General features: G+C 36.0%; 3 protein-coding genes and 1 long non-coding RNA gene across 10 annotated transcripts; 2 read left to right on the top strand and 2 right to left on the bottom strand.

The window, feature by feature from the left end:
* The first annotated feature begins 502 nt into the window (after positions 1-502).
* Positions 503-10,860, top strand: LOC116851722 (TBC1 domain family member 9). Of its 4 annotated transcripts, none has more exons than XM_032831433.1 (19): positions 503-546; positions 1,315-1,481; positions 1,985-2,158; positions 2,236-2,332; positions 2,418-2,607; positions 2,707-2,783; positions 2,887-2,943; positions 3,021-3,225; positions 3,615-3,817; positions 4,145-4,434; positions 4,522-4,725; positions 4,983-5,314; positions 5,631-5,786; positions 5,885-6,070; positions 6,144-6,332; positions 6,479-6,641; positions 7,080-7,415; positions 7,783-7,907; positions 7,993-10,860. In XM_032831433.1, exons 1-19 carry the CDS (start codon positions 503-505, stop codon positions 8,209-8,211), a joined length of 3,414 nt encoding a protein of 1,137 aa, XP_032687324.1. In that variant the 3' UTR covers positions 8,212-10,860. The 4 variants fall into 4 exon arrangements, 3 of the variants coding, with proteins under 3 accessions (XP_032687324.1, XP_032687322.1, XP_032687325.1); XM_032831431.1 differs by having other exon boundaries at positions 7,077-7,415; XM_032831434.1 differs by lacking the exon at positions 503-546 and adding an exon at positions 750-866 and having other exon boundaries at positions 7,077-7,415.
* A 68-nt stretch (positions 10,861-10,928) lies between these two features.
* Positions 10,929-12,133, bottom strand: LOC116851723 (40S ribosomal protein S21). 2 transcript variants are annotated; one of them, XM_032831435.1, is made up of 4 exons: positions 12,018-12,133; positions 11,847-11,900; positions 11,188-11,323; positions 10,929-11,032 (listed from the first exon to the last, which is right to left on the bottom strand). In XM_032831435.1, the coding sequence occupies exons 1-4, from the start codon at positions 12,086-12,088 to the stop codon at positions 10,967-10,969; spliced, it is 327 nt and encodes a 108-aa protein (XP_032687326.1). In that variant the 5' UTR covers positions 12,089-12,133; the 3' UTR covers positions 10,929-10,966. The 2 variants fall into 2 exon arrangements, with proteins under 2 accessions (XP_032687326.1, XP_032687327.1); XM_032831436.1 differs by having other exon boundaries at positions 11,847-11,914; positions 12,018-12,101.
* A 1,453-nt stretch (positions 12,134-13,586) lies between these two features.
* Positions 13,587-18,191, top strand: LOC116851704 (aspartate--tRNA ligase, mitochondrial). 3 transcript variants are annotated; one of them, XM_032831379.1, is made up of 10 exons: positions 13,587-13,793; positions 13,925-14,182; positions 14,265-14,633; positions 14,702-14,878; positions 14,939-15,118; positions 15,187-15,294; positions 15,428-15,643; positions 15,718-15,921; positions 15,998-16,181; positions 16,263-18,191. In XM_032831379.1, the coding sequence occupies exons 1-10, from the start codon at positions 13,728-13,730 to the stop codon at positions 16,436-16,438; spliced, it is 1,938 nt and encodes a 645-aa protein (XP_032687270.1). In that variant the 5' UTR covers positions 13,587-13,727; the 3' UTR covers positions 16,439-18,191. The 3 variants fall into 3 exon arrangements, with proteins under 3 accessions (XP_032687270.1, XP_032687272.1, XP_032687271.1); XM_032831381.1 differs by having other exon boundaries at positions 13,642-13,793; positions 13,959-14,028; XM_032831380.1 differs by having other exon boundaries at positions 13,642-13,793; positions 13,959-14,182.
* A 164-nt stretch (positions 18,192-18,355) lies between these two features.
* Positions 18,356-27,200, bottom strand: LOC116851706. Its single transcript, XR_004379630.1, has 2 exons — positions 23,550-27,200; positions 18,356-23,346 (listed from the first exon to the last, which is right to left on the bottom strand). It is a non-coding gene; the product is annotated as an uncharacterized LOC116851706 (long non-coding RNA).
* Positions 27,201-27,206: the final 6 nt, after the last annotated feature.

The following is a 27,206-nucleotide window of genomic DNA, read 5'->3' as shown; positions in this document are numbered from 1 at the left end:
CTGAAGAAAAATAAGAAGCCACTTGTGCTGGCTATAAAAAATCGAGGTTCTGTTTTGGATTGACTGTTTTTTGCCGGTCACTATGTTAAAAATGAAAAGTCGAGAGTCGATTATCTTGATCGAGCTGGTTACTCGAAGAGGGCATTCGTGTGTTCGTTTCGGACACCACAAAACTCTCGCTACTCTCGGTCGCGAAAAAGATACTACTGTAGGCCGGTTGTTTAGTGAGATTCGGGCGATTATCAGCTGACGACGCGTTGGTGCGTCTACTTCTACTCTCGTCGCACGACATACGAAGCGCGTCGCAATTGCGGCGTGTTTATTCGCGTGCTCTTTATTCTGTCTGTCGTGTGTGCGTGCGCGCGCGCGCGCGACACCCGTCGCCGTCGTGATCGGGACGAACGCGGTGGATCAGCGTTCTTCCGGATATCTCTGATAAGGAGTGCGCGCGCGACGTCGTCCTGTCAGTGCCATATGTGCTTCGCCGACAACTCTGGTCGATATGTGGGTGAAGCCACAAGAAGTGCTGCTCGCCAACGCTTTTTGGTAAGACGCGTTTTCTCACGCACGTTTCCGCGAGGCCGATCGTTCACTACGTCCATTGCGTCGCACCAAATCTTTTCCCGCTGATCAAAACGATCCAGTCGTCGCGATTTCGTATCGTCGAAACGACCGAGATAGTCGGTAGACGCAGGGACGAACGAGGTGTCGGCGAATGTTTACATTGTGTCAAAGACAGCTGACGGGAAGTCACCTCCTTCCCAGCGCGAAACGCTACACACATCACGGAAATTATCGTTTTGTTTCCTCTTTTTTTTTATCGCGACACCGATTCGGCAACGTGCTAATTGTTCGTTATTTACTGTGTGAGTATAAATATCGCGTTTGCCTTGATAAGGGGTAGAATGTCGGTCACATCGTCGGCGCGCGATGTCGTAACACGGCGAAATTCTGTTTTTATAGTCGTACGCATTAGATAACGGCCGTGAAACGCAGTTATAAAGGCGTTATAAATTGCACGTAGTCCAGCCGAGTATCTGTCGGGTGTCGATAAGCGGTGATGTCGAAATAGACGTGACGAATCCTACGTTAAAAAGTCCCCTCTGTTCGACGCGCTTTTAAATATAAATTCTTAACAACACAATTAATACTTTTTTTGCAATTATTAAGATACTTATTACAGATATATTTCTTTGTTTTAATTGTATTTCAAGGAGAAAATAGCACAACATTTTGCGTTTATTTTTGTAGGGGAGTTGCATAATTAGATGTGCAATCACTAATGATATACATGATATTTGTTTTGTGATACAGGATTACTGAGCAGGCGACTGTATATTTTGTTTTACAACGTCGCAAAGGGCATGGGAAAACTAAAGGTCTCACCTCCATATTGGTGGGTACTTTGGACAGTGTCTTTGACACTAAACCACCACCATTCAGGATCCTTCATCAGACACCATCATCGGAAGTATATTGGGGTAATATAATAAGTTTTAAACTGAAAAATATATTCTGTGATAAAGTATAGAAACATTCTTTTCCTTGTATAACTTTTCTATATTTATATAATTTTATTTATATCACTATACTATAAATATAACTCTTGTTAGATATCATCTCTCTGTATATGTATACACATTGAAAGAATGTAAAATCAAGGAAAACATATATATGTGCATTAGTAGCAGTGATAATGGCACAGTAACTGATAATAGCATAAGTTGGCGTAAACAAATACCAATTGTGTGTAGTAAATGCTGGGGGAGCATGAGAAATTCAATGCTTTCACTTATATCCTAATATTTATGCAGAGCAGATATAAAAAAATTATAAGGCGCTTAATTAATTTTTTTTCTACATTATATTACTTTGCATTTAATTGAGCCAATATCTGCGATTAGTCTCTTGTTGTTCACTGATTGATTACTTTCAACTGTTCAAGTTTCTAATGCATTTATTTTCTCTCATTGAATGTTTGCAGAAGTGGCGTGTTCCTTGACTCGCGAGGAGATTCTTCAAGATTGGGAATGGCTTCACTCAAATTTAATGACTACCCTTACATCGTTCGATACCGAGGAGGAGATAACAGAATTTGTCTGTTGCAAAATCCAATCTATAATAGCGAATAGTATCCCGGACTCTCAGTTTGCAGATGGTAGAATCATTAATCAATATTTAAATCACAGGCAGTAACTAGTCAGCACATAAATTGAGTGTTAATATTGTTTACAGAAGAAGACCCAGAGTCTTTCAAAACTGTGTCTTTTAAATTTCACCAGTTGTTCAATGTACCAAAAGAGGACAAATTGGTCAATTATTATTCGTGCAGGTCTTTAAATTTTAAATATATATGCAACTTATATGAAGCTACGTTGCATCGAACATATATCTGTAAATCGTGCTTTTTCTCTTAGTTACTGGAAATCTCGATTACCTAGACAAGGATGGCTCTATTTATCTGTAAACCACATGTGCTTTTATGCATATATACTGGCAAGAGAAACAAAGTTGATCGTAAGATGGACTGATATCATTGAATTGACCAAAACTAATTCTCTCATAGTCCCGGACAGTATACGTGTTGTAACACGTGACAATAAAGAGGTATGCATCGATTATTTCACTCTTATCGTCCTCGATATGTGTCGTGATATTCACGTTGCATTCGATTCATTTTCAACATTCTCTCCTCTTCTGTTACAGCATTATTTTTCTATGTTTTTACATAAATCAGAAACATATTCATTAATGGAGCAACTGACCAATATTGCTATGAAAAGGTAATTTTATGTTGCATTTGAAATATATATATATAATTTTTTTAGTTAAGTCGTATTTTTGCATTTCATATTTTATTAACATCGAAATATATATTTTTTAAAGGCTTATTGATGAAAAAAGTGGATTTAACGAGGATAGAGACTTACTGAATAAATTAAGGTATATTGGCATAATTTGCGTTATTGAATCGCATGTTAAGTAAACTCGTAGGAGTAACATATTGATTTCTAATTTAGCAAAAATGTGCCTAAGAAGCCATCCTTCTTAAAGAGGGATCTCGATGCGAGAGCGCACTCGGAAGCATATAGACTCCAGTTTAGGTTACCGGGAGCTGAAAAGTTAGACGGCAGTGTTGATTCAACTTTATGGACTCCATACAACAAGAGATATGTATGGGGAAAGATATACTTGTCCCAGAACTATCTCTGTTTCGAAAGTAGAGTAAGTACTTGATTTTGTAGCAAACAAGAGAATTAAACGTAGTACGATCATAAAATCGATATTGAGATAAATAAATGTGATTAACGTTCTTTTTAGTTTTAAAATTTACATCTAGAAGTCTGAGAAGTTTTTTCAGTTTGAGAATTTCCAGAAGTTGTAAATGTTTAAATATCTAAGCATTTCCTGATGAATACAAATTTCTTTCTTTAATTACTAAAATATTGGTTAATCATTATAATTAATGTTTTTTGTGTTACTTTTGAACGTTTCTATAAAAATCCAAAGATTCTTTTATCATTCTTTTGTTTATAATTCTTTTGTAATTAAAAATAGAAATTAATGACAGTTTGTCGTCCAAAGCACAGAGAGATACTCGTTATTTTGTCTAGGTAAGAAGAGTAGTCAGTCTTGTTATACCTCTGAGGGAAGTGACGCTCGTCGAGTCAGCGGAGAATCAATCCAATACAGGAGCGGATAAGTCGATACTAGTCACAACGGCACGTTCATCGTTTCTGTTCGCTCAAATACATGACCGGGATTTCGTGGTGCAAAAAATCTCCGAGCTCTTAGCAAAATCTAAGCTTAATTATGTGTAAGTTTGTATATATTACAGTTATATTTTCCTATACTTGTATAAATATTTTTCTGTACTATATATAGACACGCATAAAATTATTCTTGATTTGATATTTGATATTTGAGACTTTCGCGGTGTCCATGAATATTAGATTTAGTTTCTGGGTTTGAGCCGCGTAGATTCTTCTTTGTTTGATTCCGACGTTTCGCGAACATTTCAGTCCGCTTCATCAGGGAGGAACGACTCTAGCATAGGGACTGTAAAGGAAATGTAAAGAAGAATCCACACGGTTCAAACCCAGAAACCAAATCTAAAATTATTCTTGTATATAATGTTACACAGATCTCGAGACAACGTATGTTCGCCGAATTCTTCAAACAGCAGCATTAGCAACTGTGAGGAAGCGAAACCTGCGGAACATTGGAAACCTCAGCCGCCGCTGATGATGCTATTCAAAACTCCGCTCACCAGTGAAGCCGCATTAAAACAGGAAGCTAAGGAGAAGCAATGGGAACTTCATTTTGCAGAATATGGGAGAGGTATTACGATGTACAGAACAACAGAAACGGCGAAACTCATTATCCAGGGAATTCCGCAGTCTCTTAGAGGAGAAGCCTGGCTCACCTTTTCGGGTATAACGCACAATCGATTTAATATACGAAATATATATCATGCATCGTACGCACAAGTCTAATGTATACACGTGTCATTTGTTGCAGGTGCTTTAAATGAAAAGGCAATGAATCCAGATCTGTACAAATCATTGGTCGAACAGTCCCTTGGTAAATCATGTCAAGCGAACGAAGAGATCGAGAGAGATCTGCACAGGTCGTTACCGGAACATCCGGCTTTCCAGTCTGACACAGGAATCAACGCGTTGAGAAGGGTGCTATCCGCTTATGCGTGGCGAAATCCTCAGATCGGTAAGTTCTTGATATTTTTTCATCTCTAATTAGCATTCTTAATTCTTAAATAACTAAAGTCTTTAATTGATTATAATAAAAAAAGATTATATTTAATTTTACTAAATAATGTGATGAGAGGAAAATATATGAGAATAAATAACAATTACATTATAAAATTTCAAAAGTTTCTTAATATTTAGGATTATTGATTTAATAATTTTCATTTAGTATCATTAGGTTAATAATTTAGGAATCCTTATATATATTTTCTACAGGTTATTGTCAGGCAATGAACATTGTAGCTTCGGTTCTACTGATCTATTGCTCCGAGGAATCGGCTTTCTGGCAGTTATGCAACGTTTGCGAGTCATTACTGCCGGATTACTATGATCGGAGAGTAGTCGGTGCTCTTGTTGACCAAGGTCTTTTGGAGGAACTGGCCGCTGAGCATTTGCCGATTTTGCACGCTAAATTGCAGGAACTAGGTTTAATTAAAGTTATCTCGCTGTCTTGGTTTCTAACTATATTCTTAAGTGTTATGCCGACCAGTAGCGCTGTAAACATCATGGACTGTTTCTTCTACGATGGAGCGAAAGTTATCTTTCAGGTAAGAAACTGAACATTAATGAATGATAATAAAATGAAAATTACTCCTTACAAAAATAGCTGTCTCTCTCTCTCTCTTTTTCTTTAGTTATAAACTTAGCTGGAATTTATGTTTTATTGTGTAGAAAATTACCTTTATAGATATATTTGTTTTGAACAAAAATTTGTATAAATATATTTTATTTGCTTGAAGTTAATCTGAAAATTTTGAGATTTAATTTAATAGAACAATCTCGCTGTTTTATCTGGGAAACTTATGTAGAATAAAATGCGTACGGAATATATCTGATATAAATGAATTTTCCTTGTTGTATTAGATAGCATTGACAGTGTTGGAATGGAATCAGGACAAGTTACTTAATTGTCATGACGATGGGGAAGCTATGCAATTGTTGACTGACTATCTTGGTGGCGTTTACAACGACGAAGGGCCAATATTTCCCCGACCAGTCGACAGCACATCACCTAATAAAGTAAGAAAATGAATCTTAATCATGTATAATCTCTCTCGCTGTATGCATAAAATACAATGCAATACCTAATAATCGAAATATTTTTTTTTTTATTGCAGAGTATATCTGTCCAGACATTAATTTATGAAGCATATTCTAGATATGGATCGTTGACGATTGGTTGGATAGAGAGATTGCGATTGAAGCATAGGCTCAGGGTAGTTCAAAGTCTAGAAGATGGAATTGAAAAGAATGTAATTAGAAGCATTATTGTTGATAAATATATGACGATGGAGGAATTGCAGGTAATATAGAGTAACTTGTATGAACAAAGTATAAAATGTAAAGGATTTAATTATTCTATATAAATATGTACAGGAGCTGTTAAGTTTAGTAAGAGAGGAATTAATGAGTCAACGAAAATCCGAGCCCGACCGTTATGATCCAACACAGCCACCGTACGAGGCGTACAAAGTAGACTTTGACTTATTCAGAATATTGTTCGGTGGGCTATCTCCATGGGGAAAATGTACTCAGGCCGAGTCTCTTTCCGCACGGCTGTTCCGTGTAAGTTCCATCGTTAAATTGTTTTTGTTTTTGTTAATGCTAGCATATATTGATATAGTTTAGAAAAAAACCGTATATTAGATTTTATAAAATTGAATTCTAAGTAATACAAGATAAAAGTCACTTATTTAAAACTATGTTTTCAGCTAATGGATCGTAATCGTGATGGTTTGCTAAACTTTCGGGAATTAGTGCAGGCTATAGGAATGACAGCGACGGCCGATTTGACACAGAGATTGAAGCTTTTGTACACATTACATTTACCGCCACTTCTCACGCCTGCTGACTTTGAGTCGCCGACGCATTCTGGTAAATGTTCATCGATATTTATACCAAAATGATATAGATATTTCAGAAGAAAAAGGTCCAATGTCTATTCCTTCAATTTTTAGTTATAGAGATGTTAGAATTTGTTAACTTGTTATGTAATTATCAATGAACTATCATTAAAAAATACATATCAGTTATTATACAATCTAAAAAGGACTGTAAGAACGATTACTCTTTTCACAGAAGCACTGTAACAGGAATTAATTATCGTAAGAATTTTTGATTATCCAACAAATGCGATATGGTAAGTTATCAAATGGAAAGTAGACATTGACACTTTTTCTTCGAAAATATCAGATATATCTGTCAGCATGGTATCTCGTAGTTAATATATAGTATATATTATCTTGTATTATATATTTCTTTACACATGTTATATCTATATAACGTTAATTGTAAGTTTGTAAAATTCAGCAGATGGTGCCGAGGTAGCAGCAGAAGCTACAGATTTCTTTGACAGCATGGAACAGAGTGTAGCTTCTTTAGAGATGCCAGTCAGCGTGGCAGAGGAGCCAACAGTAGGCACTTTATCACGATCCACGAGCTTGAATAGCCAGCAGGGGGATCAGTCGTGGGAAATTCAGAGTATGGGTAGCTTACGCTCGATGATTGCATCCAAGGATAGTCCGCTAGATCTTAAAACTGTGCCAAAAATGTCTCAAGGACATTTCATAGCGTTGTGGAAAACTCTTTACGACATGTTTCCCGCACAACCTGAGGAACAAGAAACGTATCATTGTATTGCTTCCATAGGTGAGATACTTATCTTTTCGTTCATCCAAGGATTCTGTTTTAAGGTTTTATTATTAAATTAATAGGATAAGAAAATATTCCAAGAAACGCGTCTTGGATATATAATAATACACATTACTATATATATTAATATTATACTAATTACATAGGGTGTCTAACGTAAATTAAAAAACGCTTGTATGTATATAAATTAGGTAAAATTGAACAAAAATGCCCTCTACCATTTTTTAAACAATCATATAGATATATAAAAAATTACATGGTTTGCAAAACAACTTTTAGAAAACATTTCATTCAGTTTGATCAATCTACATGCATACGAACGTTGTTTGTCTTCTGACACTCTGTACAAATGAAACATCCATAGGTACCCTTCTGCTCCAATTAGGAGATGTTGGGAAGAAGTTCTATGTAGAGAGAGACGAATCTGAAGATAGTTTACTTCTGGCTGCTTCCGCTGCTCAGCAAGCTTCTACCTCCGTTATCGAAAGGGTAATATAATTTTTTTTATATTGTCGACGTCCACACTCACAACTTTGTTGTTACTATAAACTTATATCAACTTAATGTCTTCCAGTCACCGGATCGTAATGGAAATCCGTCGAGCATAGCGTCGTCCGCCGATCCCGATTGGGCAATAACCGTTGAGCAGTTCTTGGCATCCGCTTTAACCGGACAAGCGATAGTGGATTTCTTCAGCAAACGGGCCAACCTAGTGGAATCTATGGCGGCATTGAAGAACCGTAGATTTAATCGGGTACATTCGTTATCGGATACTCCAACTCTGAACGGATGACACACGGTGATCAATATATAAGAGAATGCTGCATAATAACGGCTTTTTAAAGTTTGAAAGGCTTCGATAAATGGAAGAGGCAGAGTGAAGATTCGAAAAACACCGAGGTTTGTATATTAATTTGAATTTGGCGAATTTTAATTCGAAGGGAAATGCATTTGTACATGAATGGCGATATATGTGCAATAGAACTATAATTATAAATGTTATCGGAAAACTCGTAGTAAATTGACTTATTACGATACCGAAGAGCCGTGTAATATTTGCGTAAAGATTTTCTGATTTCTTGTTACGTTTAGTGATTATGTTCTTTGCCGTTTAAGTTAGTTATTATATTTTGTTTTTAATGTAGTTTACCATCTTTTACGTAATAAACATATTCAATTGTATTACGATCCATTATACAGCGAAGAACATAATTGCGAGCACATTTAAGATAAGATTCATCTAATGTATCGACAACGGTAGTTATACATTATTAATTTACGAAGATTTTTTGATGACAGAGACATATGTTTAATATGTTGGCCTATCTTATTAGTTGTATGTCTGGTGAATATATGAAAACCGTTAAAACACGAATAATGCGTCAATAGTGAATACTCAGGGTAAAGATTATAAAACAGTTCCATTATATTAAGATTATCTAAGTTAATTATGTAAGCAAAGTAAAAAAATTTCCAAGTAACTAATATTGACGCAACACATCAATTCTAAAGAAGAAAAGGACATTTGTAACTTGAAAAGAAAAAGACTAATGTATGTTTATTTTATTAAGTTGTAGAAATCTATAATTACAGAAGCCGTCGAATTTCTTAATATTTTGAGATCTAATATTCAATTCAATCATAAATTTTATTTTTTAACCACAGAAATATTAGTCAATGTAGTTGATATGATGTGTTATTGTAAAACGTTTACAAATTCAAAAAAACTTGTAACTAAAAATTTAGAAAATACACATTGGTCTTTTTCCTTTCGGAATACAAACATATAGTAAAATTTGCCAGACATCAATGGTTTACCAGAGATATGAGGAATATAACATATGCGATAATAAATATTGAATATAGTTGCTTGTTTTAACATTATACTATTTTAATTTCACTTCATGTCTCAAAAACATGAACAGCAAAACATAGAAGATTATACATTGTTCAAGATGTCGTATACTTTCCTTCAACTGTGGATGTATTATAATCTACAGAAAAAAGCGCAACTTGTCAGACATTCGATATATTCCTCAAGTATTATTTGCATAGCCATCATAAGATATAAATGATACATCATGAGTAAGGAATTAAAGATCAAAAATCTGCACCATCAAGTGGACATCTTTCTGTATAGATATGTACAACAGATTATTGTAGCATAATGCGTTTTTTTTTTTAGATAAAGTATTTTTCTTTTTACAGAATTTGTTCCATTTGTAATATATATATATATATACTCAGTAAACACATACTCAGTATACTCAGTAAGTATCATCCATATTACAATGTCAGCTCAATCACATGGTATATTATATAACTGTTACTTTGTTATATAACAAAATATACCATATGATTAAGCTGACATTGTAATATGAATGATACTTTGTGTTTAGTGGGTATATACATATATGTATGTCAAGAGAAAATCATACATCTTATAAACTATTCTATCTATAAATATATATACGTATAAATGTTATACAAATTGATTCGCGTGCTCAATCGAGAGCTATTATAACGCAATTTTGATAAGCAGTATTATTTGACAACTGATCGTTAACTTCCGGTAACATAGATTTCTGTAATTACAGCTCTGGTTTGGTTAAAAAATGTTCCAAAATATTTTAATTAAATGATTCTCCACACAATTGTGACCAGAGGAATAGAGAAAGAATGTGTATATATAAAATAAAATTTATCTTGTAAAAAAGAAGAAAAATTAAATAACAATTTCTCTAAATCTGAAATTCTCGATAGAGAATTTCAAGACATTTTTACGGTCCATTCAGCTTCCAAGTTATGCGCATGCAAGATGATAATACAAATTCAATTAATATGAAAAGCTTTAGACGGTAAAATCCTAAGGCCCATATTCTAAATCCTCTTTTATCGATAAAAGTGCCTTAAATGTAGCTTCTCAGCCAATCAGGTGGCTCATAAGCCTCTTTTAGAGGCTCATTTATCGTTAAAAAAGAACTCAAAATACGGGCCTAAGTCGGTATTATTATCGACGTTGCCTAAATATATCGAGCCACATTCTTTTCTCAAAATATTATTCTAATATTCATGATCAGCAAAAGGAAAGAGAGTGACACTGGGTAACTTTGTCCTCTTCTAGATACGAACAGATTTTAATATAAGATACAGAAAATCCAATCAATTGCAGTTTAATTGAAAGCAGCCAATTTCAATTGTATGTGGCACAACCTAATTATACACATATACATACACACACTTTAGTGATAATTTTTATTTTTATATAACCGAATACTCACGAGCATAATTTTATGAGCGTGATTAACGAGCGGTACTACGACATCAAAGACATCTGACATGTCTTTCTATATTAATGTATTATATGTGTATATAACGATATTTCATACTTGTAATTTTGTGTGTATGTATAAGATATATAATAAAAATATGTCATACAATATATCTGATAGAATTCTCTTGTAATTTAGAATTATTGTAAGGGTTTCAAAATGAATATGGAAACAGATATAAATTTTCTTTTTTATTGAAAATATGAACTGGTTAAATTAAAAGTTTTTGGGTAAAATGCCATCCTTCTTTGTTAGTCGCACTAAACAATCATCAGATTCACCCTGTAACATAAATTTAATATATTTTATTGTATAAAAATTCAGAATTATTTTTAGGTAAACATTTTGTAATCTTATAATGTAAAAACTTGATGTTTAATGAATGAAAAAGCTTTACAAACTATTTATATGTAGATAGAAATTAATTGAAAATATACCATGCGACGGATAGCTCCACAAATGGCATACATCTTGTGAGAGTCAGTCATACGTCCAGTTTCTGGGTCAACATCTGCTAAAGTTAGTTGTATGGATGCATGATCCTTAGCATGTATGATGCGATTGCTCGCAGAGCTGTAACAAGTATATGTTAAATTGGTTAATTTTAGTTATATTTTTTATATTTACTGTAGACTTAATTATACTTTCTATACTATTTTCTTTTAATTATATCTAACAAAACTATATATATATTTTTTTTTTACATATATAGAATTATATTACATATTTTAAATGTAAGAAATATGCAGTTAAGGTGATCTGTTTTGTCAGTTGAATTCTTCACGTTCCTTTGTATTATTTTTCACTAAATATCTATATATTTTAAATGCAGAGTTAAAGTCGTATATTTCACAAGAGAACAGATTTTCTTTGAAGACAACACCATGCATACAAAATTAACTTAATTCAATCTAACCTAACATTATTCTCACAAGTATTACGGGTCTATCGCTCGCATAAAAACTAATTAAGAACATTTCCTGCCGAGAAATAATATGTATTAAATTACAATAACGCTCTTAGTACGATTGATATATTTTATTTCGATGCTCAGTATAATATTTAGAATTACTTGCAATCCACGTGTACATCTTACCATTTTCGCGGAATATACAAGTCGACTATAGTTCCAGTGTCGTTCTCCATTTTTCTGCAATTACAATACTAATAAAAATATGAACGATTAGTATATATTCCGAGTGAGAAAACTACAATATTGTAATAATTATTCGGTAAATATTTCTCGTTCAACACAGTCAATACGCACCTCTTACAACAGTCACGATGAGAAAAGGGTCCCTCTAGTTTCGAGATGAACAATGTAAACGATGGATACATCCCTAGAGGTGTATTCGAGAAAACGTCATCTGAATACTTTCCTTCTCTCTTTATCTTATTCTCGTATTTTTTTCATTCCAACACAGTGAATGCACGTTTGAAGCAGAGATAAAAGATTGTTACTGTTGTTATATTACTGAAAAATAAATAAGTTTTTACTTCTAATTTGTTGTTGAAAAAAAGATTTCATAAGAAAGTACAGAAAGTGTAAATAAAAAGAACAAACCTATGTAAAGTCAGCGGCACACGATGCTTTTTTCGTGTTGGTTGTGTACTTGCTGAATAGAAATACTCTAATTTGATTGATGCATTTCCATCTATCTTCAGAAATATACCAATCAGAGTATTTCCGTCCAGCAGCAATCCAGCACGAAAACAAGTATCGTGTGCTGTTAATGCAGACTTAATGCAGGATTCACACCGCGTCCGATGTCCGACATACAACATACGACGTCCGATATCTAATAAGAGAACAGCTTTCCAATGGAGAATAGAATTTTCTATTAGAAAGCTTTTCTCCTATTGGATATCGGACATTGTACGTCGGACATCGACGTGATGTGAATTCTGCATAAGGGTCTGCACAGGAGTCATACTAGAGACATCTGGCGGAAAGCGAACTAGACAAACGTAATAGTAACCGTAAGACGTAACGTAAGAATTGACCAATTACGATAAAATATTCACAAAAATGGCGACCTTATGTTTCGACGATTCTCAACATGATTGGTCAATTCTTACTTTGCATCTTAGGGTGCCGTCCCATTGAGCACGGATCGGAACGCTGGATCGGATTTCTTACTATAATGAGAACGTTCCGTTCTCTAGTTCCGTTCCGTAAAAGTTTCCTCTACCAGTCCCATGTAGCAAAACGGAAAGGATTTCTAGTTATAAAATATATTTCACTCTTCAATTAAATATTTCAGAATATTCATGACAATGTTATCGGCAAGATAATTGCATAAATTATGTATATAATTAATTCTGTCGCGTCAAAATAACGAAATATTGACGAATTAATCATATTTATTTGCGACCGACGCGCCATTCCGTTCCGTTTTTGCACCACTGCGTTCTCTATCTTGAACATCAAAATCACCATTTTTAAATCGGTTAAACCAATCTCTGCATGTTCTTTTCGACAGAGCATGATCACCATAGGTTTCTACAAGAATTCTGTGTGCTTCAGCTGCAGATTTCTTCTGAATAAAGTAGTGCAGTAAAATTTCCCGCAAAAACGGTTTATTTGGCACGAAATTTGACGTTTTACGCTACGAAAAGAAAATGTTCTTTATAGGTTAATGGAAAGACACGCACTGATTTTAAACATAGGTTATAGAACTTCAATATAGATGCGTCATCATCTTGAATTATACACACAAAATTTTTATACCGCCATCTGATGGTGAAACGGCGAGAACTTATTTACACTCCCGATACATATCAACACATGTCACACATGGAAGCCGCCATATTCTTGCAAACAACCGAAGTTTGCGCATCTCTTACTAGAGCATCTCTACTCTCAGGCTTCTCTCTGATTGCAACAAAATGGCAGCGTCCAGCAGAAAAAGTAGCGTGATGTAAAATATATGAGAAATTATATTTCTGTAAAAACAGGATTAATAATACATGCAAAATGCTCGTTGGCGGTAGAATTATATTTAGTTACACAAATCGTGCTGTAACAAAATGTAAAGTAAATGTAAGTCTTTGATTATAAGATAATCGTTATAATTATTACAATATGAAGTAATAATAAGTAATATTCTATATTAACATGAAACAAAAAAAATATATATTATATAAATATATAATTCTACTTTTTTTTTAAAGGTTTCTTTAAATAATCAAACTTCATTGTTGGCAGCCAATGTACACAATGTAGTCGCCAGTAAGACTATCCCTTTATTGAAAGAAACAGTTTCACCAGTTAATAGGTATGTTTCTAGAACACACACATGTGGTGAGCTAACACTTAAAAATCTTGGAGAAGAAGTAAATTTAAGTGGTTGGATGGAATTTAAAAGAATGGAGAGATTTATAATATTACGAGATTCTTATGGTTCAACACAGTTACTCATACCAGAAGATGTATGTGAATAATAGTTATATATTAAAATTTTTTGAATATTGCTTTATGTATATATCATTGAGAAATTCTTAATAATTTCAGAGGAACGATTTGATAAAGGCTATGGAAGATGTGCCTTATGAAAGTGTTTTAAGAGTAGCAGGCAAGGTTGTATCAAGACCTGAAAGTCAAAAAAACAAAAAAATAAAAACTGGTGACATAGAAATACATGTAGAATCGTTGGAAATTTTAAATTTGGCATCTTGTAATCTACCAATACTTATCAGAAATCATAATAAAGCAACAGAGGTCCAGCAAATGAAATACAGGTATCTTTCACTGAGATATCCTGAATTACAGAGGAATTTAAGGATGCGCTCTCAACTTATAATGAAGATGAGAGAATTTTTAATCAATGAATGCAGTTTTGTGGATATTGAGACTCCAACACTTTTCAAACATACTCCAGGGGTATGTTTCTTAATGAAGAACCTATATAAATTTGTTGTAAATATATCAAATTTATTTATTATGTTTAGGGTGCTCAAGAATTCATAGTACCTACGAGACAACCAAATAAGTTCTATTCGTTGGTGCAGAGTCCTCAACAGTTCAAGCAGCTCCTCATGGTGGGTAGTTTCGACAGATATTTCCAAGTTGCTCGGTGTTACAGAGATGAAACTGCTAGACACGACAGACAGCCGGAGTTTACACAGGTAATTATATTCACGCGCATATAGACAATGTTTTATATCTTATCATCAGTTATGTTGTAGTTAGATATTGAAATGTCGTTTGTTGATCGAGAAGGAGTGATAAACTTGATCGAGAATTTGCTGGTATATTCATGGCCGGAGGAGTTAGATTCTATAGAAATACCTTTCCAGCATATGACATACAAAGATGCAGTGGAATTATATGGTACTGATAAACCAGATTTGAGAATACCATATCAGGTACAAAAGGATACACACATGTAATTTTTTTTTTACAAAATTATATTGTAATGACTATACTTTTCTAGATACAAGATCTCACACATTTGGTTGATCCAATAATACTGAAGAAAGAGACTATGAAACTACAAGATGGTGAGCAGAAGATGTATGCGTTAATTTTTTCGAATAAATCGGTAAGCGATGACGATTTATTCAATAAAATTTACATACTATCTATAGCATACTGTTAGTGTAGTTTAGGCGAGTTTTTTAATTCATCGATGGATCCATCGCATGATTTAAAAGCTCGTCCTTTTTACATCCTAGAAAGGACTGACAAGATCTGTTAGAGATGAGCTCTCGAAAATCCGTGATAAGTACTTTACCACTACAAGGTTTGTTGCATTGAAAATTGAAAACAATTCATGGAGAACTCAACTGGAAAAGTTATTTTCTAGAAGTATAACAGAAAATATAGAACAGTTCTGCAAATTGCAAGAAGGAGATGCAGTATTATTAGCAATTGGACATCATATTGACGCGGTGAGTCGCTATTCTTCTAACGATAATATATTTCATCTTCTTTATCTTAATGAATTAATCGTTATATATTTCAGTTGGAACTTTTAGGGAAGCTACGTGTCGAATTCACGAATTTATTAGAAGCAAAAGGCGAACAAATACGCTCGTCTAAAACTGAATTCTTATGGATCACGGACTTTTCTTTGTTCACATTCAAGGAAAAGTTAGAATCGACACATCATCCGTTTACGCAACCTCATCCGGACGACATCGAATATCTTGCAAGCGACCCTTTAAAAGTAAGGTTAAGAGTTCAAGACTAAAATGACTCATCTCGTCATACTTTCTCTTATCTGTATTTTCCGTCCGTGTTAGGTCCGAGGATTGCATTATGATCTAATTATGAACGGATCGGAAATCGCGGGTGGTTCCATACGAATCCATGATGCAAATCTACAACGTAAAATATTAAAGTTATTGGATATAGATGAAACGACGTTGTCGCACATGCTCGAGGCTCTTACATCCGGAGCTCCACCTCATGGTGGGATAGCTTTAGGTATGGTGTCTTTGGTAATAAACATCTACGTTTGTGAATCTCGAAATAACATTTTTACGATCATTATATGCGTTCTTGAAGGATTGGATCGTCTGGTTTGCATGCTCTGCAACGCAAAAAGCATAAAGAATGTCATAGCTTTTCCAAAATCGACAGAGGGACTAGATCTCATGGCCGAAGCACCGGGTATCATTTCAGACGACTTAAAGACATTGTATAACATACAAACTGTAAACAAACACAGTGCTGCAAAGTAAGGTGATTTTTATACAATTACCAAGTACAGCAAAGCGATTTTGAATCGAGTGATTGCATTTCGTATCTTTGTGTATAAGGTAATTTAATTTCTTTTCGCAAATTAACTTGCATATTACACATTGGTAAGTGCATAGTAAACATTGGGAGAATGTAATTGTGAGTGGACTAAATAGAAAGACGAGATATAGATGTACAAAAAAAGTGTTTTATTGTTTCGAGTAAACTCTCGTGCGTTCAATCGAAATTGTTCTACAGAAAAATAAAAAATACAATTTTGCTTGCGCACTAAGCTATCGAGAAGACATCCACTTTTCAAGAAGGATCTCAAAAAAGGCGCCCACCTTTTTTTGTACACTCCTTGAGGATTTTTTGTTAAGTGAAACCGTCAACCTAACAAATCTCTTAACAAATACGCTGATATGTTGTGACTATCAACTGTCGGCGGACGAAAATTCATTACATCGTTCACTTTTTTTTCTTTTAATTATATGTATACTTATCCAATTTAAATTTAAGTCCGATTGGATGTACTTATCAAATTTATTGCTGCAATTCTAAACAGAATCGTAAGGCTCGTTCGTAAGACTCGTAAGAACTTATGAATAGACCTGCAATTCTATGCGTATCGTATGTCATCCGATCACTTGTAAATATCTACGATTTCTTGTAAATCGGCTAATAGGTTAAGATGCATATGAAGCTACAAACCCGTTAGAGCGCTTAAAGATAGATTCTTATTGGTTTAAATACGATGCATAGAACTATTTTCCAGCATTAAGTGAACTTTACCCAAAAGTCACTAATCATAACTATGGACATGTAAAGATGAACGGTACAGATGTTGGTATAGAATTGCGGTTTACATAAAACTATAACTTCGCTTCTTACGATTATTTTGCATGTTACGACTTTACGATTTATTCGTAAATTTGCTTAGAATTGCAGCATAAAACAGCCCATTAAATCGGAACGTTATTCATATTTATCCGTTAACAAAATGTGATTGATGTCGCGTTCAAATCTGCTGGTGAAAATGATGAAAAACTCGTCAGTTATCGACAGAATAATGTAATTACAATAAAAAGTCTGTTCAATCGCTCTTGCGATTCGTATCACAAAAACAAATCGTGGATTAACAGTACGCGCTAGTCTTTCGAAACGATAACGAAGATATTCCGACAGAAGCGTCATTTTCCTCATGTAGTCATCGTCGAGTGCATACAAGTCGTGATTTTCGCACGGCCGAAGCAGCATGTCGGATCGAGTTGTCGGGCAATTCTGATTATTCCTGTTATCTTACAAATTAGGTGTACAGAGTGTGATTCACAGTAGATCACAAAACTCTCTTTGCCAGTGACGGAACAAAAGTTACTCGATGTCCTTCAACTTCACATACGCTTTCAGCAGACAAAAATATACATACACCGTTTCCATTATGTTATACTGTGTGCGGATTATTCGTATCGCTCCGATTACAACGCGACGTTTCTATGTCATCCGTATGTTTCTAGCAAAAATTGCGACCGATTTGACCTCGATGAGTTCGCTCCCCGACATTGCACGCGACGAGATATACGGGAGAAGAAACGGCGTCGCATCCTCGCGTAACTCGCGCGGACATTGCGATTGTTGTCGCGTTATGCACACATCGTAACGTGGAACTCAACGAAATCAATAACTGTGTCAATTTTTGGTTTCTAGTATGCTAGAGCGCATGCAATTACAGCAATCTTGGCGCAAGGCCCCGTAATTCGGTATATCGATCGCGTGACAAATCTTCTCGGGAATCAATAACAACGAGCGTTCGTGTTTCACTTCTACTTGGCTATCGAAAAACCATTTGTACGAAGACTTAATGCAGGAACTTAGAAGAAGAATCACAAGAATCCACCGTCAAAATTCGGGTGTCTCTTTTCTTTTTTTTTTTTTTTTTTTTTTACAAAAGGTACAACGTATTCTTCGAACGCAAGCGATTATTAACAGCAAGACAAGTAGTGTTCATGAACCACATTCAAGATCTCCTTTTCGAAATCGTATTTTACTTTTTAAATGTTCTCTCTATCTCTCTCTTTTCTCTTTTTCGAGTTTAAGTCTCTTGCATATATTCTCTCGTACTGTGTGTATGCGTGTGTGTATATATATATATATGTGTGTGTGTGTGTATAACACACATCTATCTTAAATTAAATTCGAATCCTAAAATCCCTAATACGCGTTAAATGGCCGTAATGAACGAACGATTTCACGATGGCAGGAGCGCAATCGCGTTGCCATATGATAATAATTCGGAATATGCCAACATTCTCACGATCTCGGGAAACGTTTCAAGTTTCGTTTTACTCTCATCTTCAGCCTCACGCGTGCGGTATCACGCGAACGTGCGTACTTCCACGCAGCATGACTCTCATCGTGCGAGTCACGAATCGTCGAATACCTTTGAGATCGGTCGCGAATTTATACGGTAGAAAAAACGGCTTATCACCAGCGCACGTAACATGTGTGACACGTGAGAACGAGAAAGTTGACTTCGGCGTATGTACAAATGTGTCACGGACTCTTCGCTTACAAAAAAGTTCCGTCATGACTCGTACGCGAGACCTAAAGCGCTCTTACGCCCCCTGATCGACCGCTGTTTTCTTTATTTTTCCATTTTCGTGTTTTCTTTTGCAATGAAAGAGCGTTCAGGCGATCGCTCCACGAATTCGGTCGATGTAAGTAGTAGTAGTAGTAGTAATAATAATAATAATAATAATAATGATAATAATAATAATAATCGCCTATTTTCGTGTTTTCTTTCTCATAGAAGTTTTAGTCGCGTCGGGCAGTTAACACATACATACACACACACACACACACATTCGACCGCGACTTTTTTCGTCGGGATATATACAATTTTAATTATACGTATCCGTGTCTCTATTAACTTATCCTGGGATATGGGAACACAGTGCTTCGTATTTTCTTTTTTTTCTTTTTTTCGTTTTCTTCGCTCGCTTTTTCAGTTGGCTGGCAGTATGACGTGTGTTACAGGCGTTTAGTCTAAATACGCGGGTCGCTCATAGTTACTCGAGATGACTCGATTCGCCATTTCGACCCTTTCACCGCGCAATGACTGTGAGATAGAGCGCGCAAAAAAAAATAGAAAAACGGCGATACGACAACAATAGCACACGCGTCATTAGATAATGGAATTCATCCGGCGTAGAATCTAGGGCTTCAATATTTTTTTCGAGTCGAATATGTGGGTAGTAAATAAATAGGACTTCAAATTCGAATTTCTCAAGATACGCGAACAGTTGAAACATCAAATCCGAAACCGAATCTAAATTCGCAAGAGAATTGACTAAACAGATGCGGTCGTAGTAACCTAAATTTCTCTTGAAAATTTAACAGTCAATGTTTTTTTACAATTTAACGACTTAAGGGGTTTTCTTAATGTGACGGCCTAAAAATAAGGCAATTTTCAGGAATTTTTTTTTTTAACTATTCGGTATATTAATTTGAAATTTTGTAGATTTATCCATATTTGAAAAAATCCAGTTTTTTGTAAGTAAAAATATTGATTCTATCAAAAGTTGCAACAGTTCTACGGAAACGCCTAACAAATTTTTTTCCTAATCAGCTGTCCTGGTTGTCTGAAATAAAAAATTGAAATTCTTAATCTGGATGAGTGTGCTTATAACTCGTACTAGAATAAATATTAGAAAATAACAAAATAGCATGCAACGCCTCAAAGAAAAAGTTTTTGCTAGTTTTTTAAGTCGTAAAATGCGAATTTTGCAAATATCGACTTGATTCTAGTACGAACGAAACGTAGTGACGCGTCTACTGAATATATCTACAAAGTTTCAAGTAAATTTGTTAATTGATTTTTAAGATACCGTGGCAACCATTTCTAAAACGCGTATGAAGTTTTGCGTACTGATAAAAAATACATAAAATGAAAAAAAATCATATTTACAGCTAACACAACACAAAGCCATATACTACACCTTCTTCTTCCTCGTAATACATTTAAAGCAGTATTCGCATTCCAGCAAGCCTTCGTTAACACTTCCATGTGTTTCTTCTCAGCGATCTTTATTCTGTGCTTCGTTTCTTGACGGAACTTTTCGCTACCGGCCCGATTATTATCTCCATCGTTTCGAAAGTCTTCCGAATAGAATACCTTTCATTGAAGATTATCATAGTAATTTGTATAGCTTTAACTCCACAGTTCAAGTGCTTAGCAGCAAAGTGCTATAGTAAATCATTGAAGCTAATCAAACTACTTTGTAACCGAACTGACTTCTAAGTACTAAATACAACTCATTACTACAAATTATACTACATATATGCAGCTATGTCAATTTGTGTTCTATTTTCGATAGCCTTAAAGGTTGACCTCTCTCTCTGATCCCTGCGCGCTTGGATTTCTGCTTTGTGCGTCACTTCACTTCAAGGTCTATAACTTTATCAATTTTTCGAATTCGGCTAAATCTCTTTGGAATTATGTTTTCAAGATGTTAAACTGTAAAAAAAATGCAAAAAAAACGAAAAATCAATTTTTTAAACCCGTCACATTAGGAAGATCCTTTAATCTGAGATAATTGTATTCATTTATATATTTCAATAATACTTATTTCTGACAATTTTCTTATTAGATTGATAAATCTTTTTATCTGTTCTCTTTTATTTTTAATTTGGTTCTGGGAGAGGATCTCAGTTCTAGATCCAGATCCGAATTTCTTCTTATGGTCTTCTCATATTTGGAAGCCTTAATAGAATCTAATGAGCGCGATCGTCGTTTATCGAAACGATTGACTGCGCCACGACAAATAAGTCGTTGATCGCAATTACGCGCGCCACGTGTGAATTCTAAATTTCGACGGAGAGGTATTATACATAAAATGGAACAATGGAACGCAACGCGCGTCACAGAATCGTGCAAGTGCTCGACGCGATTACAAAACGCACGCACGCACGCTCTTCGTCTTACAAATTAAAAACTGCGATTACATTATAAGCGTTTTGTACTCCGAGGTGCGTGTTCGTACGCATTCCGGAACTGAAGGTGGACGAAGTTCGTCGTTTATCGCGCAGAAGAGACGAAGTTTTTCAGCGCGATTGCTGCGTGAAAAAAAGAGGTTGAAGATTACGAATTCGAGAGGCAGCACTCGTAGCCTGAACACAGTGGGGCTTGAGAATCCGTTGGTCGGGAAGCTGTCGAGCAGTCGAAAGGGTCGAGGTCTTCCGTGTGATATCTGTCGGCGTCAATCCTCGTCGCATAGACAACACATGCGAGATTCATCATCCCGAGCGCTCGAGCTAGAGTACATATATGCCCTGTCAAATACGATTTCACTCCCGTTTCTACGCACACTGTGTCGCCGTTATAAAAAATACTATTTTACAACGCAGATGACAAGCCCGTAGAGATTCCGCGCTCTCTTTCTCTCTCTCTCTCTCTCATACACACGCGACATAGATGCGTGAGATACGTAACAAACATACATATAACAATCATACGTGGAATCGCACTGTAGTAGTTGTGGTAAATCGTATGCTTACTCACGTGCTCTCACATGCACGAATAAAATATCATTGACCACTCACGCGCTCTCGTACGAAATCTGCTTAAGGGGAGACTTCTAGAAACTCTACAGGAAATACAATGGATATTATCGTATGTACATACACGAAAGGATGGAGAGGCAGAGGCGAGCGTTCGAATAGACCGAGCGACGGTCGCGAGCAGAAAGTCGCTATGTAACATCGCGGAGACCGAGCCATCCCGTATGATCTGTATCAGTTTTCAGACTGAGGGATGATATCGAGCACTTTGCAAATGCGCGTGCGACGCGGCGAATTCTTTCTTTATCCATTTTTTGTCTTCTTTCTTTTTTCAAGAAGTAGAATGACGACGCTCGTCTAGAGTTCCTTAAGTAAAAATTAGAACGACGCGCGATAATTCCTGATTAGATGGGCTCTATTCGCTATTAATAGGGAAGAAATAAACACGAGGAAGAGAGAAACTCTAATAAAAGTGAAAGAGAAGTTGAAATGACGGAATATGTCGCAGCTTCTCCCTCACTCACTCATTCATTTCTTCCCTACAAATGGCAGACGGTGTCCCAATTCTCACTTGTGGAACTCTACGCTCGTCTATTCGCCCGCGTTGTATCATACTCGCTTTTTACGGAGGCAGAATACTACGTCGCCGAATTGGACACAAACGTCGATTAATATTACTGTACTATCGTGAGGATATAATTAACACGCCTATAGAAACCGTATTTTCTATGAACATTTAATCGTGTCTTGTCTTCTCAGCCGGCCCGCCGGTTCAGTTTTACGCGTATACTCATTAAAAACGACACCGTACGCCTTCGTACGGTAAAATCGCGGGAGAATCCGTCGCCGACAACTGCAATGTGCTTCGTGGTGCTCGCACAACGCGTGTCACAGCTTCAACACTCTAGCTGACGTGATAAAAATTTGCGATGTTTTCCTCGCGTCTAGAATACGTATCTGACGCATCTTCGATGACGACGATGGTATATTACGATCATCACAATCGTCTGCGAGTCGAGGATATCGCGGAGAAGCATCTCTGAGTTTTTTTCGAGACGGTTGTCGCCGGTCACTGCGACCGACAACGATGATATCCATTCGCAACGTTTGCTTCCTCTTCTTCGTCCTCTTCGATCATATCGATGCCGGATATTCGTTATTGTGGTCTATGAAATGCTTTCGGCTGGCATTCGCTATATGCGTGTCGCTCTGTGTGTATGCATGATACGTATATTGTGTGTACAGGGCATATTTAGATCGCTGACAGTCAGTATGCACGATGTTGCGTGGCCACATGTAGGAGGAGGATCCTGGAAGATGTTGTCGAGTGCTCTTCCCCAATTTTTTACACGAACTGCAAAAGATTATATTCTATACACACTACACATTTAACACTGACGGGTCCTCCTCTCTTTTTCATTAACAGCAGGTGTGCATCATTTTGTGTATCGTGTTTGCAAACACAAACGTACAAGAACGTGCATGTTTAACGTTGCACGCACAATGAAAGTAAGAATCAAAGAACGGTGACTAAACATCAAATACTGCATTACTTACGTTGCAATAAATAAAGTCACCGACGCTGCAGTGAAAAGGAAACTATCGACGAATTAGATTTCCATCTCGATCCGCTTCATTCGGCAATTTCTGATCTTGCGGTTTCGACCCGCTCAGAAGGATCCTTTCATACATGCGGCCATGTGACATGTCGGATTAATCATAATGATACCGTAGTAAAGAACTTAATGCTATTTTTCCCAGGCATCAATGGGACTCGAATCCCATCGACTATCCGGAATTCGTTCACATACGGCTTTACGTTTCACAGTTGACATCTGAATGCCTTCTTCTAGACGCGCGAGACCAGCTGTAAAAAAGTGCAAAGCGTTAGACGCTCCAGCCAATAACAAGTGTTCTCCATCGCGTCGAACTGCGGAATAGAAAAGTTATCGCGATTGCATCGGTCTGTATATCGATTCGGTAGAAGAACGAATCGTCGAAAACGGTACAATCTGATTTCATCGATACAAACATCTCACGAGAGAGACGCTTGATGCAGACAAAGGCTTATCCTGAAGTTTCTTTTATCAATGAGTGTTTCTAAATGATTTGTAAGGTCATTATTCTGCTCTTTTATTAATAAAAGTGTCTTTCTAAATGTGACTGCAAGGCAATCAGAGGGCTTACAAGTCACTGTCCCTGTTTCAATATAATTTAAATTTTAATTTATGTTTAATTGTCAATTTTCTGTTATTGACGAAAGTACCTCTAAGCTAACTGAAAGTTAAGACTTATCATATATATAGTTAGACTATATATCATACTTAGAAGTACTTTTATTGATAAGAGAGTTCAGAATAAGGAATTGAGTCTTTTTAGACCTGTTCTTTCTCGAAGAACTTGTTCAACTAGGGTCCACTGATGCAACAAGTTACAGCGAAACAAGTATATTTTGTTTTGTACAGCAGGAAAGTTCTTAAAAAAAAAAAACTGGTCTTTTGAATAGAGTTTAAGCTCAGAAGGTTTAATCGATGTTTGCTAGAAATAGGCATTAGAGATAAAATCTTTATCGATAAAAGAGAGTTTAGAATAAAAATTTTGTGAGACACATTTGGAGGCACTCTTATCAATCAAAGAGAATAAGGACCGGAGTGGTACATTAATATATACGCAAGGACATTGCGCGCTACCCGGCGGACAACATCCTTCCAGACATTTTGAGAAATTTTTTATACTAATCTCGACACATACAATTTTTTTCATATAAATATGGAGATCCTCGAAGTCGACGTTACTCCCGGTAGAACGTTACTTCACCGTCGCAGTTTTCAAACAAGTCTACCACGAGACGAGATTCATTCTACACGGCGAGTCGCTCGTATACACGAACAGAAAATTTCAGTTCGTGCAACTGAATGAAAGGATCAGATGAAAAACTCATTGACAAGAAATGATGTCTCTGTCAAGATTCGTCTGTAATACGCGGCGTAACATTGGTATAAATTGGAGTAAAAAATAAACACAATTTATTTCTTACGCCTATATTTCAATTCCTCTCGTAAGAGCAATACTTGCAGTATTGCAGTAAAGAAGTTAAAGTATAGGCGTCAGCGATATAAATTATTTATAATATAAATATAAATAAATATTTATATAAATAAATTTATATAAATATAAATTATTTCTTACTCCAACTTACTACGCGTGTTATAGACGAACCTTTCCTGTGACTGAAGACATTCATGTGTACTGCATCAAAGCTCGGTTGAGGTAACTGAGAGCAATTGGCTGAGTGGAAACTCCTCTCAGAAGAATCTTTCTTTTACAATCGAGTTTTTCGTCTGATTGCCTGATAACAGAACATGCAGTTACACTAACGAAATTGTTTTCTCGTGTGTACAGCCGGGCGAAGCGCTTTTAATCGCCCGGAACGAACAGACGAAACGCATGGAAATCTAATGGAAAGAAACTGTCTGCTAGAACAGGATGTGCTCATCCAATGTATTGATAGTAGACTTCGCATTTTTCGTATTGTTAAAAATCGCTACACACACACAGGTACATAGAAATAGAATTATGTACACGAGACACATTTGCGAAACGACACATTTTTGTCGTTCAGTATGAAATGTGAATTCTTTTTTTAGCTTTCTTCAAGCCACTTTCGTCCTATGTCGTTGCCCTGCGAGATGTGCATCGTCACGTATGAAGACAACGATGATGTACAGATGAAGAAGGTATATTTTCCCTACGAATCCTCCTGAAGCGTGAACGAGCGAGCGAGGGGGTCAAGCTATTACGACTAGCCTTCTCGATTTGCCCGTCGTCTCAAAGACTGCGTTCAGCAAAGAAGGCTGCTTTGCAACTGTTGTGCAGAACCCGTGAATCTGACTGGTGTATGCATCTTAATCCTGGCTGAATCCAAAAGTATATACGCGGAAAAGAACAGTTCGGGCAACTGAATGGGAACTGGATGAAAAACTCGCTGGCGAGAAATGATACCTCTGTTACCTGAAAACATTTTGGTCTGAACATTCAGCTGCATAAAAGTCTGACCTATAATGTGCTTTTCGCTTTCTATTTCTTGTTCTCTATCTTTTTCCAGTTTAAATCACAGAAAGAGATAAAAAGAAAGAAACAGAAGGTAAAGAGTATATTGTAGATCAGGCTTCAAATTTGATTGATATAACTAAGAGCAATCTTTCTATACCTACAACCAAGTTTTTCATTTGGCCCCCCAAATAGCAGACAATAATAGAGTCATTTTGTATAGTATAGTCTCCATGTGGTGTATGGAGAAAAAGATTTTATTCATGCAACCAAATGGGGACCAGACGACAAACTCGCTGACAAGAAATAATTTCTCTGTTATCTATAATATACTCTTTGCTTCCTGCCTTTTTTATTTTTTTCTGACTTGACTCTTAAGCTTTTAATCAGGAAAAGGTAGAAAACAAAAAACAGAAAACAAGGAACACATTGTAGATCACTTAAAATTCAGCTGGGATAGCTAAGTAGAAATCTCTTACTGGAATTTTTTATTCCCACAACTGTTTTTCATCTGGCCCCGAATAATAGAAAATTTAATCACACTGATGGAATTGTTTTTTTCTATGTAAAGTATGATCATGTAACTGAATAGGAACCAGACAGAAAACTCGTTGACAAGAAGTAACATTTTTATTGTTGCGAAAAAATTCGTCTGGGCAGTCAGCTGCATTGAAATTGGGTTGAGGTAGCTGAGCACAATTTGCTGAATAAAAACTTCCAGTAGGAATCTTTCTGTTCCTACAACCAAGTTTTTCATCTAGTTCCCAAGTAACAAAAAATTTATTTATATACTAACTAGTTAGTTCGGTTACTAATGTAACTGAAGTTTGTAGTGTAACTCAAGTTTTACACTAACAACCAACTAACTAAAGTTACACCAACTAACCAGTCAGTTTAGTTACTACTGTAACTAAAGTTACACCTGTACTACTGTAGTTAAAGTTACACCAACAGAGTTGTCTCTTCTGTGTACCAATCAGGCTCGCGAATTACACGTAAAGGTTGCGAGGTAAATTTCTCTGCTGAGTGCAGCCGCAGTCGATCCCGTCCCGGAACCGGCGTGTCATACGACGGCTGTTTTGTACATAAGTGTAAATGCAGTATTCGCTCAACTGAAGTATAACTCATCCTCTCTCTCTCTCTCTCTCTCTCTCTCTCTCTCTC

The sequence above is a fragment of the Odontomachus brunneus genome, unplaced genomic scaffold (assembly GCF_010583005.1).
Source record: "Odontomachus brunneus isolate Ranch 3 - 2012 unplaced genomic scaffold, Obru_v1 Obru_scaffold_188, whole genome shotgun sequence".
Lineage (NCBI taxonomy): Eukaryota > Metazoa > Arthropoda > Insecta > Hymenoptera > Formicidae > Odontomachus > Odontomachus brunneus.
The sequence above is the reverse complement of the archived record's forward strand: the minus strand, read 5'-3'. Positions and strand labels throughout refer to the sequence as shown.

Bases quoted from the DNA above. Each gene is read 5' to 3' on its own strand.
- LOC116851722 (XM_032831431.1), top strand. From the start codon at position 503: ATGTGGGTGAAGCCACAAGAAGTGCTGCTCGCCAACGCTTTTTG. The intron at 3,226-3,614 runs GTAAGTACTTGA...TATTTTGTCTAG, and splicing joins ATCTCTGTTTCGAAAGTAGA to GTAAGAAGAGTAGTCAGTCT. The intron at 6,642-7,076 runs GTAAATGTTCAT...TGTAAAATTCAG, and splicing joins TGAGTCGCCGACGCATTCTG to CAGATGGTGCCGAGGTAGCA.
- LOC116851723 (XM_032831435.1), bottom strand. From the start codon at position 12,088: ATGTATCCATCGTTTACATTGTTCATCTCGAAACTAGAGGGACCCTTT. The intron at 11,901-12,017 runs GTGCGTATTGAC...TTGTAATTGCAG, and splicing joins CATCGTGACTGTTGTAAGAG to AAAAATGGAGAACGACACTG. The intron at 11,324-11,846 runs GTAAGATGTACA...TACTTGTTACAG, and splicing joins TTGTATATTCCGCGAAAATG to CTCTGCGAGCAATCGCATCA.
- LOC116851704 (XM_032831379.1), top strand. From the start codon at position 13,728: ATGCTCGTTGGCGGTAGAATTATATTTAGTTACACAAATCGTGCTGTA. The intron at 15,295-15,427 runs GTAAGCGATGAC...TTTACATCCTAG, and splicing joins TAATTTTTTCGAATAAATCG to AAAGGACTGACAAGATCTGT. The intron at 16,182-16,262 runs GTATGGTGTCTT...GCGTTCTTGAAG, and splicing joins TCATGGTGGGATAGCTTTAG to GATTGGATCGTCTGGTTTGC.